Here is a 17932-nt window from a genome sequence, read left to right on the forward strand (position 1 = left end):
TTCAATAAATTGAACTTACTGAAAGAAGAATTTCTGTCTTTGGGGATGTATTCTTACACATACAGATTAACTGGGTAGGGGTTTTGTATGTTTACTGGTATTGCCTGTAGAGATCTATTATCAGATTATCTATTATCTACAAATTCATTTTGCTAAACAGGATGTGGCTAGCAATTTTGTCAAATTTATTATTCTTTACTTGTTCACAATTTCTTCAGTCTTAGAAAATCTATGAAGAGGCTCAAAGCATTGATTCCTCACACACTACAGACGTTGTCTTACTTTGACCTAACTTCACAAATTGAGCTCCATCTCTCCATTTAAAAGAATATTGCTTCACTTGGGCAAAGGAGACTCTATTATCTCTCTATCAACTAGTCTAGCTCTAATTTGATTATATAAAATTCAAATAAACAGTTCAGTTTGCTTATCACTTAGTGGAGGAATTAGCACACCTTAAAGTTTTAACTGAGACACCATAAGTTTGAAACTCATTCCCAGATCCATGCTCAGACTGCAGTGATGAATAAGTAGCGACCAGCCCTCATTTTAGTTTTGCAGTGTTTGAGGTCTTGAAACAGTTTTGCTCTGATCATATCTTTTGAGTATCTTTAATTTGAAACAAGTGATTAGTTGTTTTTGGTTGTGACTTTATAGCACTATCACACAGTTGGCTAGCTTTCTATTTACACTTCCTCAAGGTATAAGGGAATGTGGCCTAAGTAATAGTAGTGATACTTGTACCACAGTGAGAGAACCTTGAGAGCAGATCAAGTGTAGAGCACATATCTAGAACCACTTAAAAAAATACCCCATTATTCTGCCATCATAAAACACTATTACTGACCTTCAGATGTTTTTAATAGTGTTAAAAAAACAAACAAAAAAAAAAAAAAAACATTCAGTTATACTTGACTCTGCAAATGTCAAAGTGTTTTGGCAATGTGCTCCATCTGAGTGTCCAGGATGTATGTAGGTCAGGTTTGCCCTGGTAGACTAATATATAAATCTCCATATGCTTGGAAGGCATGAGAACGAAACATGTCGGAATATGTCTGAACCTGCCCTAGGCAAAGAAGTCTCTCAGCGTTTTTCCATCATGTGCTGTCTCAGAAGGTTATCTGCGAGTTTTTAAATGCAGTTCTTTTGTTTTTCTCCTCACTGGTTTCTAACGAACGGTGAACCAGATCTTTTCTGTGTGGTTCCCTTATTTTTATCACCATCTATCACAGATTCTTTGCTCTAGCTGTACTGTAGCCTTTGCATTGTGCGGAGGTAAAACAGTGACATTGCTTTTAGTGAGCGCTTAGCTGCTAGTCTTGACACTTGCAAGCCTGGCAGTTTGTATAAAATAATGTGATGGAAACTGTAATACAATTACTAATGACAAATCACATCCCAAGGATTTCTGGCTCAGCAGTGCTTCACTTGTGTGCACACACACTGCACTCCCATGGACATCTATTGTACTGAAAGTGTGTAGATCATATTGGGATTGATTTAACATGAACGCAATTTTTTTATTTATTTTTTTTTGCCAGTGATTGTACATAGAAAGTAGAGTCAAAAGGACCAGGATTCTTTAGTGTGAACTTTGGTTTTCTGCATTTTTGTAGCAGCGCACCACTCAATATGTGCTTCTGAATTGCATAAGTCAATGGAAAAACTTAATGTGTGTGTGTGTTTTTCTTTTTTTTTTTTTTTCAGTGGTTTTTTTTTGCTTCTTCCTGAAACTGCTTAAGTGAACAAAATGTACAGAATTTTGCATGCAAGGTTTCATTAGGGCGAAGGTCTGGGTGGTTTGTCACTCAGACCTTGTGTTTTTATTTTCAGTTAAATCGTTGACTCATTTAGACCACAAATCCCCCACCCCTCAATGTTCCACTTTACTGCTTCTTTTTTCGGGAGGCTAACCTTTACGGTGGTGTTATGTAGGTCAGCCCAATCTCATCAAGTGGAAGCTGCTTCTTTGATAAAGTGTTGTCGAAGACAAATGCTCTCCTAAAAGACAATTTCTGACCTGGAAACATGGCGTGAGGCTTTATAAGATTTGAAATGGCATTTTTTTTAAAGGCATAATTTTTAAAAATAAAAAATAAAAGGCTCCTAAAAACTGTCTTTGGCTTCCATGTTCATTATGTCTCTTTCTCTTGCCATTTTTTTGTGCCCTTAATATTTTTGCCCTTACCATTTTGCTGGTTTTCCTATTACCAGCAAAACTATAGTCAACCAGTCAGTTAATTTAGATACATCATCTCAGTCTCTTTTATTTCTACTTCATCCTTTTTTTTTAAAAATGAACCATTCAGTCATTCCCTTTTCCTCCTTGATGTATGCTTAGGAAGTTCTCATTATTGAATCATCTCTACATACAATACGTTTGTACTTAACATAAAGGACAATTTTCTTCCGCAAAGTAAATATGAGTATATGAGTATTGGCCTCTATTGTTCAACAGTATGGTGACTGAAATGAGGAAGGTTTTGCACAGGATAGTAAAAAATGGAATAGGTGTTTAGCATTTTTCTTGTATTGTGACCCTGTCTGAGTGTAATAATTTAACTCAACTTCATTTTCTCTCTCCTGCTTACAGTGAATGAGTATGTGTTCATGGTCCAAGCCAGAGGCATCCAGATTAAAGAAAACGTGAAGAACATAGGGGCTCAGGTTCTGGAGCAAGTTGTGAGAGGGGCCTACAGCATCAATGGCACAGGTAAATACGAGCGTATACAGCCATATCTTAATGTCGATAGATTTTCATCAAATGTTATTCAATGTCAATAATTTATTTCAAAATGTGATAATTTGCTATAGTCACTAGGCACTTAGTGACATATTTAAAGTTTTAATTTTGATTCATTTTTATTGTGATCACTTTCCAGATTATTTTTCAGTGTTGAAATGATGGTATCAGTTGTGGTTCATCACAAGTTTCAAATGTACTCTTTTTCACCCCAATACTCTCTTTAAGCTTCAGCATTTTTGTCACTAAAATCTATATGAGATGTAAATATTTAGGAAAGTGAAAGTATATTGAGCTAACCAAACATACAGATGCATTTGAACATCAATGAAAATACAATTTATTTTATTATGTCCTTTGAATAAGTGAATCTCTGATGCTTATTTGCTTATGTCTGTTCATTTACATGATTGTGGCTTACAGCTAACCAAAATTCAGTTCCCAGAAAAAAAGAATACTTAATTTCATCAAACTATGTTTAATACAGAAATGTTATCTTATGTCTTACACACAATCATCTGGAAGAATGATAACTTAACAGTTATTCAGTAGAGCGATTAGGTTTCCTTTGATGTCTTTTTGAAACTTGTTCGTTTGTGGTCCCAGATTATTCCTATGACTTCAACGAGAGTGAGAGCGATGCTCCCCCCACCACGTACCTCCCTGAGGGTTTCACATACCTCCCTTCGCAGGTTTGCCCTGAGAAGCTGCCCTCTATGAGTAAGCACACTGTTGACATTTTGGATCAGACTTTCTTTTGCTGACTAACTGAGTACACAATTATTACATAATTACTTAGAAATGTATGTCCAACGTTGCTCAACTTCATCAATCGTCCTTCATGTTACTTTGATCGTTTTTCACTTCTTGTCTTTCTGTTGACTTTGTGTTCTCTTCTCTTCGTCCACTGTTATGGCATTTTTTTTGCCTCCTATAATTTCTGACTTTTATTGATCCTTTCCCTTCCTCCTTCCACTCTCAGAGGGCAGGTTGGAGGTGAACATGAGTGAAATATCTCTGGAGGAGGTGGAAAGGTCCTTGCTGGAGCGAGAGCCCACCATGGCTTTGGGAGGCTTCTGGAAGCCCAAAGACTGTTTACCTCGCTGGAAGGTAGGTGTGCTTGTATATGTGGCACTCGCAAAAACAAAGCAGGTTGACATGCATAAACTGACTGGCAAAAGCATGACTGCTCCTGTTCGGGGCACAAAAGGTTACTAAAAGCGTCTTACAAATTGTTGGAATTGTTACAGAATTGCTGTTCATCCTTTCTGGAAGGTCCAGATAGGATAATTACTGTGGTATCCAGGCCATTGCCTTCCTAAGCAATTCTGCTCAATTCTCATTTGGAAATATTTCTCATCATGAAAAATGCAGTTATGGTAAAAAGTCAGTGCCACCCATCACCTGTCGTGGAGCGCCTAATGTGGGCAAGCTACAGGGAGCATGTTTTTACAGCCAACATCAGGATAATTACCAGAGAACATAGCACAATTCATTTGCCAACGAAAATCAACATGTTATGCTTGTATTCAGTCTGTGTATACGTCAGAATGGTAAAAACTGTAAAATTCTGCAGAATAAGCTCTTACAATTAAATCTATCAGATGTGCATAACAGTGGGATTTTTTTGTAAGCGTGTTACTCCAAATAAATGCTGTACAGACCAAAATTATGGCTAGTTGATTAACTAGATCTGATTGTATGCATTTTTAACCCCAATTCTCAACGTTTTAGACCATTGTATTTAGGACTAAAAATCCTAAATACAAAAAAATGTTATCTGAACTTTAATTGTTTCCTCTGTAGTACACTGGATCAAACAATCAGAAGCAAAGCTTGATGAGAAAAGATTTCAAAAAGATTGGTTCTGCTTTAAGGTTACAACTTCCCTATTAGCATTTCGTAAAAGGGATGTCAATCAGCTGGAGGTTGAACTGCATTTGATTTCTTACCCTCCCATTTTTTTCAATCTCTGATAGCACAGCATAGCTACATCTTTCCAGAGAAGGATTCATCTAGTGTGTGTTTCACTGGAATTATTATATAGCGTAATTAGCCAGCATGACATTTTTTATATGGTCTGTGCACTTTGCTGTTTATGCTTTAATGGAGAATTATGTGGCCAATCAGTTTGCCATAAAAAAGGAACAACTTACACATGCAGTACAAGAAGCGAGCAAAGCAATTGCACTTGCCTCTAACTGCAAAGAACACATTGCTGTTTGTTTTTAAGCCAAAAACAAATTCTATGTTTTTTTTTTATTTAAACAGAGAAATCATACCCGCTTCCTTTTATATGTAATTCTGCAAACTATTAGATAAGCGATCAGTAATTTATTAGTAGGCAAGAGCCTTTTTATATTTTTTTCTGAACAACCTGTAAGCCCTTTCATTTTTGTCCATTCCACTGAATTTGGAAAAATTCCTACTTGCATGTGCCCATTATAAGTCACAAATGTCAGATCTAATTGTGTAGATTAGATTCTATGTTTGCAATTTTCTTTGTGCTGTTTGTTGTCAGACTTTCATATTTTCTTTCTAGAACACAAGACTAAAAGTCTCTAATAAAGTCTAAACAAACTCAGTAGAACAAACTAAACAGTTCTCCTTTTTAAATATACAGCAGCCCCATATATTTTCACATTCAGCTTTCTCTAGTTCTCTTTTTTTCGTAGTTGATATCTGTTGTGTTATCTGCTGTTTTCCATCCCCAGGTGGCAATCCTCGTTCCATTCAGGAATCGTCATGAACACTTGCCCATTCTACTGAGACACCTGGTGCCTGTGCTGCAGAAGCAGAGACTCCAGTTTGCCTTTTATGTCATTGAGCAGGTATGCGCACACACACACACACGCATGCACCCACACACACATTCATAAAGAGAAACTTCTTTAAAAACATGCTTGGAAAAATTCAATCTGTGTTTTTATGTCAGAAATGACTGAATGTTTTTGTTTTTAATTCACTTTTTTTTCTTCAGGGAGGAACAGAACCATTTAACCGAGCCATGTTGTTCAACGTGGGCTTTAAGGAGGCCATAAAGGACCTGGACTGGGACTGTCTGGTCTTCCATGATGTGGACCATCTCATGGAGAACGACAGGAACTACTATGGCTGCACGGACATGCCCCGACATTTTGCGGTCAAACTTGATAAGTACTCCTACATGTGAGTGTCTGCCCTGTTCTTTGTGGAGAGAAAAATTAAATAAAATAAAAAATAAAATAAATATATATATATATATAATACTGAATCTCTCAAATATGTGTTATCATCTCCCCCAAGGCTTCCATATAATGAGTTCTTTGGTGGTGTCAGTGGCCTGATGGTGAAGCAGTTCAAAAGAATTAATGGATTTCCCAATGCGTTCTGGGGCTGGGGAGGCGAGGACGATGACCTCTGGAACAGGTAGGAAAAACAGCACATAAAACACACAGACTCCAGCTTACTGCATGCTGCTGCAGCACCAGGTTTGCTGCATTGTTAGCTTTGGACATTCTTCCGAGATAAGTTAGGAAGGTCGGTCATAGCAGGCCTTTGTGTTAGCTGTTTTTTTTTCCTCCATGTGACTCTTTGCTGCACAGCGTTTGCTGTGCAGCAAATGCTGTGCAGCCGCCCACACAGCACACAGGCAGCTGTACTGGGCTTCCAGTATAATCTGCTGACATCAACTGATCGACTTAACCTTTTCTTTTTTTTTCTTTCTGTCAAGAGAGCCTCTTTTGCATGCAGTGACTAGACAAACAAACATCAATATCATGTTATTGAAAACTGTAACATGATAGCACAGTGATTTATGGAAATGTCTTAGTGAGCGCTAATATTGCAAACCTTCTATTTAATTGTGCACACTACTGGTTTAAAATCATTAAATTTGTTTGCACAGGGTGCAGTTTGCCAATTATAGTGTAAGCAGACCATATGGAGACCTGGGACGCTACATGTCTATTCCACATCATCATCGTGGAGAAGCCCAGTTCCTGGGGAGGTGGGTGTTCAAATCCACACGGCTCATTTTCAAAGGCAAAACCCACCAAACAGTGATTGGTTACAGAAGGAGTTGATAACTACAGCGAGGCCTATACTCATGTGATGTAAGCCAGTCACATGAGAAGGCAAAGTGGTGACTTTGAGTGAATTTCAACTCATTTAAAGACTTTTCATGTGACATGCTTGAATGCTGTGGGGCTGGATTCCTATGTGATATAAAATGAGGAGAGGAATTTTTTTTTTTCCTTTGAGAAGATTTAAGAAGAGTTAAGTTAAAATTTGTATTCTTTTGAAAATCAAAAAATATATTTAAAACAATGCACGGGTTCCAAAACTTAAAATCCATAATCCATGACAGCAGTTTGTATTTGTATTCTGACCCACCTTTCTCTACAATTACCCTTTTGGGGTAATAATGGATCCCCACCTATTAAAGGCTCAGCACTAGTGAATGTTTATGTCCAACATATTTTTTTTTTGCATTTTTCTGCAATATTCAAAAGAATATGCAGTTTGGAAATGAATGTTGAAATACCTTGCTTCTGCAAGGTACATGCATTACTGTACCTTCCACTGAATGTACCATTTAAATACTGTGATATTTGCGTTAATACATTCCACTGAATGTATTCATGAACATTAAGGTAAGTTTGGTGTTTTAACTATTTAATTAGGCAGTTATAAGCCTTCATAGAGGCAGTTTCACATATTCATGGATTTTTTCACCTTGGCCTAAATGTGGTTTCTAACTCCGGGGAACACCAGGGAAACCATTATATGTTTTCCCACTTTTTACATCTAGAGGGTGAATTATTTTGCTTATTCTTCTTTGCGGTGTAACTTAAGAACAGCGAGACTGGATAGAGATTGTGTGTGAATATCAGCTCTCAAGTCTTAAAACAGATTGTCATTAAGATGTGTTTTTATTTTATTTTTTTTACCTTGACTAATCTAATCTAGCATTTGAATATGTTTTTATATTAATGGTCCCATTTTATTACTGACTAGTCATTGGCCTCCTCAAAGGTGCCAGAGATGACAAAAATGTAACTCTCCTGTAGCTCCTCCAGACTTATCTCTACTCATTTGTCTTCTTCCCTTCACAGTTATGCTTGACCAATGTTAGTCTGTCACATTAAATCCCTCAAAAATACCTCAAGGTTTGCAATTGAAGCATGACAAAATGTGGATGAATTCTTGAGGCCTTTCTCACAGTGGAACTTTAACTACTTCAGCTAATCTATAACAGTTAGCTATTATATATTAACTTCCATTTTAACTCATTATGTGGAAGCCTGGGGGGAGATAAGGACACAACAAAGAACTGTTTCCCAGTTCTCTGTTGAATTTCACCTCTGTCTAGTTGGTGTGTGTAATGTTATTGTTTTCTGCTGTTCAGATGAATGATTTATTTTGCTTCTGTTTTTGTGTTTTTCACTCACAGGTATAGTCTACTACGTCACTCAAAGGAGAGGCAGAAAGTGGATGGTCTTAATAACCTAAATTATTCGCCCCTAATTTCAAGAAGTCGACTCTTCACCAATATCACAGTCAGCTTGAGCAGAAAGCTTGCACCTGTGGCTGACTACTGACGTAGGCAGAGCTGGACTGCAAAAACACCTGGGAATCAAAAGTCCTTTAGGACATCAGCCATATCTCACCAGTCGCAGCACTGCTTAGGACTTATTTAGTTTTTTTTGTTTTCTTTTGTTTTTGTTTTTTTGTTTTGTTTTGTTTTGCTTTGTGTTTGTTTGTATGCAAAAACTGAAATGGAGACTCAAATTAGCAGATTTGTTAAATCATCAAAAAAAAAAAAAAGAAGTAGGGATAAATGCTGCACTTATTTGTGCCACAGTTCATTACTCTTCATCTGGGCTTGTGTACACGTCAGTCTCCACATGCCTTTTGCACCATTTTGGCCTTCAGCATCCCATTTGTGAAGTTTGTTTCTTATTTTCTCTTTTGATTAGCTCCGCCCTGAGCTGTTGTGCTTGACTGCAGAATTAGGTTACACATTGAAGCACACACACATACACACGCACGCACGCACGCACACATACTGGCCACACATGTATGCACACAGGATTATGTATTTGCATGTGATGACATGGGAGTGGGGGGGCACTGGAGCTTAGATCTTTTATTTTAGTTTTGCTCTTCTGATTTCATAAATGCAGTAAGCCTGTGGAAACATTTGCATGTGCACACAACCCTTACAGCGCCACACAGCAACTTCAGTTGAGTGGATTCATGCAGCTGGTTCTGCAATAGGAATGCCAAATCTACAAGTAAAGATAGATAGAGAAGATGATATATTGTGCGAGAAATAGTTTATTCCAAGTTAAAAAAAATTTATTTCCTTAATCATTTGTATTCCGTCTTGTGAATATACCGTTTAAAGACTGTGATGTTTGTGTTTCTGTTGTTTCATTGAATGTTCTGGCTGCCTGCTAGTGGCTGTATGTTGGAGTGCAATGCTCATCCTGTTAGCAATAAGCTGCAATATCAGACAGCAGAACTTAGCCCTGACTTCCTTATTGTACAGATGCAATAGCATGGGTGCTAGCATTCCCTTATTGGACTACAGAAAAGGTGTGACTGTGTGCGCAAACCTTAAATTGAGCTCAGCTTTGCTTAAGCAAAACGTGGCGCCCCCTTGTTTTTTTGTTTTTTTTCTCTTTTTTTCCTTTTTCTCAGAACTCACGTCTGCCTTGTGTCTACATCTGTGCGCGAGTGAGGGCAAGCTATGTAAATGGCCTGCCTGCATCTGGTCGCCAGGGAAGGAGGAGACGGCGTCTCCCAACTCTTGTCTGGCCGACTTTAGGCCTCACTCTGCGTGCAGCGTGTAAATCTAGGACAGAAAGAAATAGGTGCAGGTGTATTTTTAGACGTTCTTAATGTTTACTCACCTTCAATTTTTTTTTTTACAGCATAAGACTGGAGGTCGCAGATACTTGACTTGTGTCACCATCACTGGTGTTTACAGAATCTCGAGCTTGTCTCGTGTTTGTAGCCAGCCTTCCTCCACCCAGGGTGCTGCCAAACATCTTATCTGTTCAGCAACCCTTTTGTGGCTGCCTTTTTTTCTTAAATTGACCCTTATTTTCTCGCATTGGAAAAAAAAAGAAGATGATCTGGTTGGGAGAAAAAAAAAAGATGATCTGAATAACAGTGTCGTGTGATTACTACTGATTGGCTTTGTGTCCAAGCTTTTCTTTGTCTAAATCAAACTTTGAAGTGTTGATCTATGTAGAGATTTTTAATTTTATTTCTATTTTGGAGAGGCATGCTGCCTGACACTGTGCTACGACACACACCGACAGTCCTCTGAAGATACACAGCAGCTCCTCTCTGTTTGTTTAACAGTGTTCGTTTTTGGGGTCAGAAATCCCCAAACCAATGTAGTTCCATTTTTAATACTCCTCACTGTCTTCTTGTCATGCAGCTACATCATTTCACACAAATCGCCTTGTATACATTTCTAAACATGTTTCTCCTAGGAGGCATGTACATAATCGAAAAAAAAAAGATAAACTGTTGGAGTTCAACGATAAAATACAAAATAAAAGGGGCTGGCCCTCTTGTCTATTTATTTGACGAATTACTTGCTTTTAATTGTTCAGTTTTTATTTTTCTTGCGGGTTGACGTGATGACTTAGGAAGTGACAGACTGTGTTAGATGCACTGAAACATAGCTGTGTGTAGTAGTGTGGGATTCTGAGGTTCAGTTCTGTGTAAATGGGGGCAGTTCCGTTTCATTCAGACACAGAACTTATTTCTCTTTAGCGGCAGCGCCATTTGCGCCGCCGTAATGAGATGAAATGAAATGGAATGTAGCTTGGTGTTATTACTCTTCTGAGCAGAGGCGTTGGAGGAGGCCATTTTGTGTGATAACCACAGGAAGAGCAAGACAGAATTTAAAAAATGCTAGTGGCCACTTTCTTTCACTGATCACCTCCATTACACTAATGATAATCAATGGTACTAACCTTCGACAGCTCCCTTTGGGGGACGTACTTACTGGAGCCAATTTTACCAGGACATGATGTGATATTGAGGGGCAAAAAACATTAGCGAAACTTTCGGCTCTTTCATTTAGTCTATTCATCATGTGGGCTAGATACTATTATGATATCATTCAGTGAATTCATTCATCCTGCCACGTTACACTAACCCGTGTGCGAATTGTTATGCTGGCAGATTTCTGTAGTGCTTACACCCCTGTTCAAATACCAGGTTTCTGTTGATTAAGACAATGAGGCATTCTAAATTACTTTACTAAAAAAAAAAGTCTGCATGAGGAGCATGTCACATCTCAACTTGCTCCAAATCTATAAATTAGTCAGACTGCGTAGACATTTCTGATCCATGTTCCGTCTCCGGTGATCCCTTATATTTCCCGTCACACTTACAGTAGTTGTGGATTTGGCCATTCAAAAACTTCTATGAAGGTAGTTTTTTCCTGTTGGTTTTGAAGTACGCTTAGAATCACATTACTTTTTGAATCTTTCCTCATCTCCTGCTTTATAGCAGATAAAATGAATCGAAACTATGAATTATGTTTTGATCCACCTTTGCCAGAAAACAAATGGAAGAAAAAAAACCCCAGAGCAGGATGTTACCACCACTGTGCTTCAGTGTGATGGTGTGTTGTGGTTGTTTAAATATCTTTAGCAGCACAATAATCAAAGTTTTGAATCATCAAACATATTAAGAGACATTGGCATTACAAAAACAAACATTGAACATATAGACAATACTCTTTTCACATGAGCAGAACAAGCGGTATCCGACAGAAATTGTTGCAGCTCCTTCAGGGTTGCTGTCAGGCTATTGGTGTAGCAGTGACAAATTACCATCTTGGTATGTCTTCGGTTTTGGAGAAATGTCCAGATTTTGTTACGTCTATGGTGACTCTTTATTTTCTGAAGAGTTTTTTCACAAGAGTACATATAATCTGGATGTCTTTCATCCTTCTTCTGACTGAGTTTTGGTTCTTTCTAACTTCTTCACAAGATATTGGAAAGCTATTGTTCATTTAACCTAAATCCCACAAATGTAAAACAATCTCATCAGGACATCTGGCCTCTGTTTTACATCATCAGAATCACAATAGTCAATGACAGATTTGAACCTAAAAAGAATGAATGCTGAATATGCTTCATCAAAGTCTTGAATTAAGGATGCAAACTTAAGTAAAATCAGTTTTGGTTTTTGAAATCACCGCAGTCTGGAATTTTAACAGTGGTGTTTACACTTCAGAGACTATCTGTGTGTTTAGAAAGAGCTGTGGCTCATTCTCAGACACAAATCATGCAAACCTCCTCGCTCCAGATTACAGAGGTATCCAGTGGAAGTTAGGGACAGTAGCAAGCAGTTGTGTTACGTTTTCTTTTCCATGTGCGTTTGAGTGAAATGGCTAAACCTTTCAGAGGTGCAACCATCCTCCATATGAACCTTCTTTTTTTTTTTTTTTTTTTTTTTTTTTTTATGTTTTGGATTTTGTTTACCAGCACTGATATGAACAGATTTCTTTTTCTTTTTTTTCTTTTTATACTGGTAGTGAACAGCTGGCAAGTTCTCCGTGTAGTTTCTCATATTTACATGTTACGCTGTATTATCTATAAACACTACGAGATACACACACACACACACACACACATATATATATATATATATATATATATATATATATATATATATATATACACATACATAAAATTTCATTGCATTCAAAAGCTGAATGGTTTTCAGTGTGTGTGTGTGTGTGTTCAGGTGAAGATTCAAACTGTGAGTGACACCCTCAAACTAAAGAGGCCCTCTGCGTTTTCAGAGTCAGTATTAGGCTCTATGTTCACCATACACGTTGAGCAGCCGCATCAGCTCTACACTTTCGACACTTATTTTCTTTGGTAACTACTGAATAGCTTTGGCCACTAGTTTACTCACCAGGGACTTGTGTTTGGAATGGTAAATATTTGATTCCAGTGTGAGGAGAGCAGGTACAGACTCTCTAAAGAGGCTTCTTCATATCTTAAATCTCACCTGTCCTAATCCGTTTTGTGCCAGTTTAAATGAAGGGACCATTCTTTGGGCATCTGACAAGACTGGCAGCCTTAAAGCTTTTTAATTTATTGCAGTCTTTTTTAGTTGTTGTTGTTCTGCTTTTTTTGTTTTTGTTTTTTCACTTGAGTTTTTATTTCATTTTTTTTTTTATAAGCAAGAATATTTAAATTGAAAAAGAAGTGCATATCAAGAAAATGATCATTGTAAATATCGTTGTTGTGTGTAGTGTTTTAGAAATTCTATTAAGGTCTTAAATCACTACAGATGCTAGCATAAAGAACAAGGCTTCAGGAGGGTGGGGAGGGATGGGTTTTGGCTCGGGGTTTATCTGGTGCCATTTACGTGCTAGTGGAGCTTACACATCAATGTTTTTACATCACTGCTTCCAAGCACAAGCTGTTTCTTTTCTTCTTTTTGAGAAAAAAAAAATATTCCATAAGATTTAAAATTCCTCTCATAATCGCAGAGTTTTGCACTTCCAGTGTCTCCACCATGCTTAACTTGCTGCAGCAAACGCGAGAAGCGTATCATGTTGGAAATTGGCACGGATTCTCGCACGAGAATGTCTGTGGGACATCTCTGAGTGTGACAGCATCTGAGTTTAGGTGGAGGTCACAGGAAAGCACTGCAAGATAGTTTTTTGTTATTTATTCAAGCCAAAAAAATTATTATTAAAAAAAAAAAAATATGAAGTCTTACATCGCAAAGTAACAAAGGCACCCAAACCAGCGACACAATCCACATTAAAGTAATCACGGATATTTTCTTTTTTTTTATGAACTATTTAAGAAGAACAGGAGACAAGATAACTAAAATATCTTCAAAATATTTATTCTTTGATTGTAAGGAGAGACCCGTCTCCTTGAATTGAAGCCATTCGAAGCCACTTGTCAAAACTTGATGTCAGCCTTATGTGGATCTGTTTGTGTATTGGCATATTATCATTTGATTATTGAAATTTGTATGATGGAGATTTTCTTTTATACCATCATTGTTATTGTCAGAAGTACACCAATAAAATGGAAACTTGTAAAGTCTTTCTGCACATCTTATTTTTATTTTAAGAGTGGGTGTTTTTTTTTAATTGTTTGTTGTACGTTATTGTGTAAAGTTCCCCAGAACCCAGACTGTGGGGTAGTTTCACCACAGTGCGGAGTGTTGACACATATGCACAAGCATATATGTGCAGCTTCCTGTTAAAGGGACATTTAGTGGCATTTCATTTGCTCAAACAAGGAACTTCACATAGACTGACCACAATTCGGAACATAAGCTGCCGGTAATAGCTAAAATAGAAATATTAAAATCTCATTTGAACCATGCTCTCCACTGAAGCCTGGTTGGATGATGGAGTGTGATTACGGTAGGGTAGATGCAAAACTTAAATGTTCCACAATCACTGAGGAGCTGCACTGCAGCAGAGATATAAACAGCATCACGGCCCCTCTTAGACGCCCTAACAAAGGTTTGTTTGTCTCTGTTCTTTTGGCTCAGAGACACAGCTCTTTTTAATCCAGTTTATAATAAAATTTCCCCCTTCTTGGGAACAGATTCCTCTCGACTTTGCGAACTCTATAATTGTCCTATTCAACACCCATGTCGCCTCAGAACCACCCCCTCACCAAGCACACACATCCGGATCCAGAAACAGAGGTGACGCTTGTTCTTGTCCTGCAGCCCGTCACCCAGTGAGTAAAATAAAACGCAAAACGAAATGCTTTCACTAGAGTTCACTTAAGATTCATTGAATCAGAGGAGCTCCGGCCCTGTGGCATTTAGCACATTAGATGCGCATCTCTGCTGGTTAACGGAAGTGACAGCTAATGATTTAATTATGCTCTCGGAAAAGAAAATGCTGTGTGGCAGGGATTGGACACAATGATGCTGCGTTGAGAATATTTGCAGGAACTGTGCGTCCTTCCCCACAATAAGTTTGAAACTAAAACATGCTATTTATCTATAAATAAGACCTGTTAAGAAACAGTACAGCGTGGGTGTATTTACAAAAAAAAAAAAAACTAAACAAAACAAACAGAAAAAAAAAAACTTGATAAAGACCCAGAAGCCCAGTGCAGCTACATCTTAATGGAATCTGGGAAACATAAGGCTGTGGCATGCTTGCAGAAGTATCACTTAGCTGTCAGCCACATGTGTGTAGAGACATGCGAGGACACACACACACACATGCACGCACACATGCATAACCATTATGAATCATCCACGCACACCCCTTGAGTGTTGTGCCACTCAGAGGCTTTGATATGATCTGTGGCGCCTCAGCCTTTGTGCACCGCTTCCATATCTGTTTCAGTCCAATTTTCCCTACAGGATGTCTCAGATCAGAATCTGCATCAGGATCTACAGAATTTGTAGCTTTCAGTTGTGCAGAATAATTATTGCTCCCTTTATCTCCACTTCCTCTTTGCTTCTTCCCTTGTGTATAAAGAAAGAACACGTCTTCGAGTTTCCCACAATTTAATACTTTCTGTTTACAAGTTTCAGTAGAAGATGCAGCATTTGGTTGTTTGGCTGGAAAAGAAAGTTATATATTGCTCATGAGCAGCTTGAATTGGTTCTCCAAATTAACATGTGCTCTGCCGGATCTAGGAGGGTTTCTCTTAACTTAAGTGTTTAGGTCCTAAAGTTATCGTCTTAAGTAAATGGTGTGCTCTAAGCGCCACACTTCGATGAAAGGTTTATTCTTTGACATGGGGATTCCCTGTATGTTTTAGATGTGTTTCTGCTTCTGGTTTTCGTCAGGATCAGGAGGAACGTCTTGATGACCTGTCCATTTAAAGCAAGCATTTTAAAACAGACGATTTTCTTCAACACACAGGTCAGGTCAGCAGCCCCGGAGCATGGGAATTCCCCAATCTTTTTCCCTTAAGTAATGATGCATACCTTTTGTTAAAGTTGCCAGGCAGGTAAGTTAAATGTAACAATTGCACTGCTTCACTGCTCTCTTTCTTCACAGAGACTTGACAGAAAGTCTAAATTAGTTTTATAAACAAAATGAAACAAAATAATTTCTAGCTGGTAAAACCAAAGCATTGTCATGTTTGTCATGTCAAACATGACAAAGAATTAGCAACTAATTTCTTTCTGAATGGTTCATCAATAAAATGAAAGGCTTCTCAATAAAAAAACAAAACATTTGTCGGCTCATCACTGGCAATAAACTACAAGACTCTGAGGTTGGAGGGCCTTTTTGGCATCGGCTATTCTGGTTGGTCCACTCTAATCCTTATTACTTGCAGCAATCAAATGTATTTCTTTCTGAAGATACATTAAAAATAGACCTTTATTCTAAAAGCAAAGAAAAAGGTGCGGAAAATTTCTTGACGTCTTACTTCTTAGAAGCTGTGAATGTAGCATGCTGTGAAGTTGATGTTATGGAGAGATAAAGATGGGGAAGCTCAAAAATTCTGCACTGAACATGAAATGTAACTCAGAAATCTGCCGGCAAATCTGAAATGCTCTCTGAAGGAAGTCATTTCTGATAAAACCCAAAGCCAGAGATGTTTTTGAAAAGACTTTCATTCGGAAGCTACTTTAGACACCTAAATAAATCCCCCAAAACCCCAAAGTTAAACTTTTGTTGTTTTGTTGTCTCATTACTATTTTATCTTTCACAGAACATGTACATGTCTAGAATTTGCTGGACTGAATGTTGCAGCTGACAAATTCAAAGACCTTTGCTCTCATGTTGGATTAAATCATGTTTCATTAACACAGAGCAACTATGCCTTGTGGCACTGTGTGTAAACACAAACAAGACAGGAGAGAATGCAACAAAACCAGTGTAGGCCACATGGTTTTGGCATTACATAACCATTTATCATTATTTAGCAATAGAAAAAAAAAATCTGCTGCCCCCACCTTTCCCCATATGCGCTTCCTTTTCATCACCTCCTCTCCCCCTTCCTGCTGCATCTTCTCCAGGTCACAAACAGGACAATCCTTTGTGTTATACCACTTGCCATGGTTGGCAGGGAATGCAGCTGCTTTCAGCCCCCTGGGGTTTAAATCTTCACGGCTGCTGCTGGCCCTGCTTTAGCTCACTTGTAGCGGGAAAGCGTTTTCTTTGCTGAAGCCTGCGTTGTGGCTCTCCTGTCAGGACACGAGGCGTACAGCTCAGCTGAGAAACGAGGAGGCTGTAAACACATCCATACTTCCACCGCCCACATCGTTCATTGTGCTTGACACTATTGTGCTTTCTGTCTTGGTGTCCATCCTTTGGCACCCCTGTCTGGCCCACTCTTGTCACATCCCTGTCTATCAGCGGGAGTATTTCTCGTCAGTGAATCTGCGTTGTTCTCTCAGCTTGCCTCTTTCTCAGCTGACTGTGACATGCCTGCTCACTCTGCTCTGTGTCCTTCTGACTGCATCTCCTTGTAGCGTTCCTACAGGATATATAATCATCTGACTTCAACCCCCTGTTGAAATGCTCCACTACTTTAAAAGCCAATCTTTCTTGCTAAAGCATCAATTAACAGGAGGGCTCTCTTTTATTTCGAAGCACAGTTTCTTCCACAGTAAGTGGAAGTGATTGTGATACTGCAAAAAAGAAACAAAAATACCCACTAGGCAAAAACCAAGCATGACGAAAGCAAGTGAAGACGATGAAACTGTCACAAACAATTACTAACAGAGGATATTTACATTTACTCAATGGACTAGAATCTTAACCAGATTAATCAAATCTAGACTTGACTATGACTGGTGAAGCTAACAGACGCTTCACTTTTTTGAAGGCGGTAAACTTACACAAAGGTGGACTCCAGCAACAAATTAGGTAGCATCTGATGACAACTTAAAAATAATAAAGTAAAATGTTTTGTTCTATCCTTCAAAGTTGGATTTTTTATTTTTTATTTGGCTTTATCACATAAATTTACATTGACACATTATTATTTGATTCTGAAAATTAAAGGAGTAGAAAGATGTTGCATAGTACTGTAGCTATAATTGAGTGGCAATAAATGTTGCCCCAACATTTCAACTAAAGTGAATGCAGAGAAAGTTTGATATTTTAATGTGGCTAAATCCTAAACTTCCCATGCTATTTTCAGGTAGCATGGGACGTTTGCTGAAAGACAAACATTCAAGTAGATCCTGTAAAAAGATGAAAAC

At 38.2% G+C, this 17932-nt stretch overlaps 1 protein-coding gene across 1 annotated transcript in view; it reads left to right on the forward strand.

Moving 5' to 3' along the window:
• Positions 1 to 13836, forward strand: part of b4galt5 (UDP-Gal:betaGlcNAc beta 1,4- galactosyltransferase, polypeptide 5) — a 40036-nt gene extending 26200 nt beyond the window's left edge. The window contains exons 2-9 of the mRNA XM_055046221.1: positions 2594 to 2713; positions 3350 to 3463; positions 3726 to 3853; positions 5458 to 5574; positions 5724 to 5911; positions 6029 to 6151; positions 6630 to 6731; positions 8178 to 13836. Coding sequence (XP_054902196.1) covers positions 2594 to 2713; positions 3350 to 3463; positions 3726 to 3853; positions 5458 to 5574; positions 5724 to 5911; positions 6029 to 6151; positions 6630 to 6731; positions 8178 to 8325 — 1040 coding nt within the window. The 3' untranslated portion in view covers positions 8326 to 13836. The remainder of the gene's footprint in view (positions 1 to 2593; positions 2714 to 3349; positions 3464 to 3725; positions 3854 to 5457; positions 5575 to 5723; positions 5912 to 6028; positions 6152 to 6629; positions 6732 to 8177) is intronic.
• The last annotated feature ends 4096 nt before the right edge of the window (positions 13837 to 17932 follow it).

Source organism: Poeciliopsis prolifica, unplaced genomic scaffold (genome assembly GCF_027474105.1).
Source record: "Poeciliopsis prolifica strain line A6 unplaced genomic scaffold, Auburn_PproV2 SCAFFOLD023, whole genome shotgun sequence".
In the NCBI taxonomy this organism is placed as follows: Eukaryota; Metazoa; Chordata; class Actinopteri; order Cyprinodontiformes; family Poeciliidae; genus Poeciliopsis; species Poeciliopsis prolifica.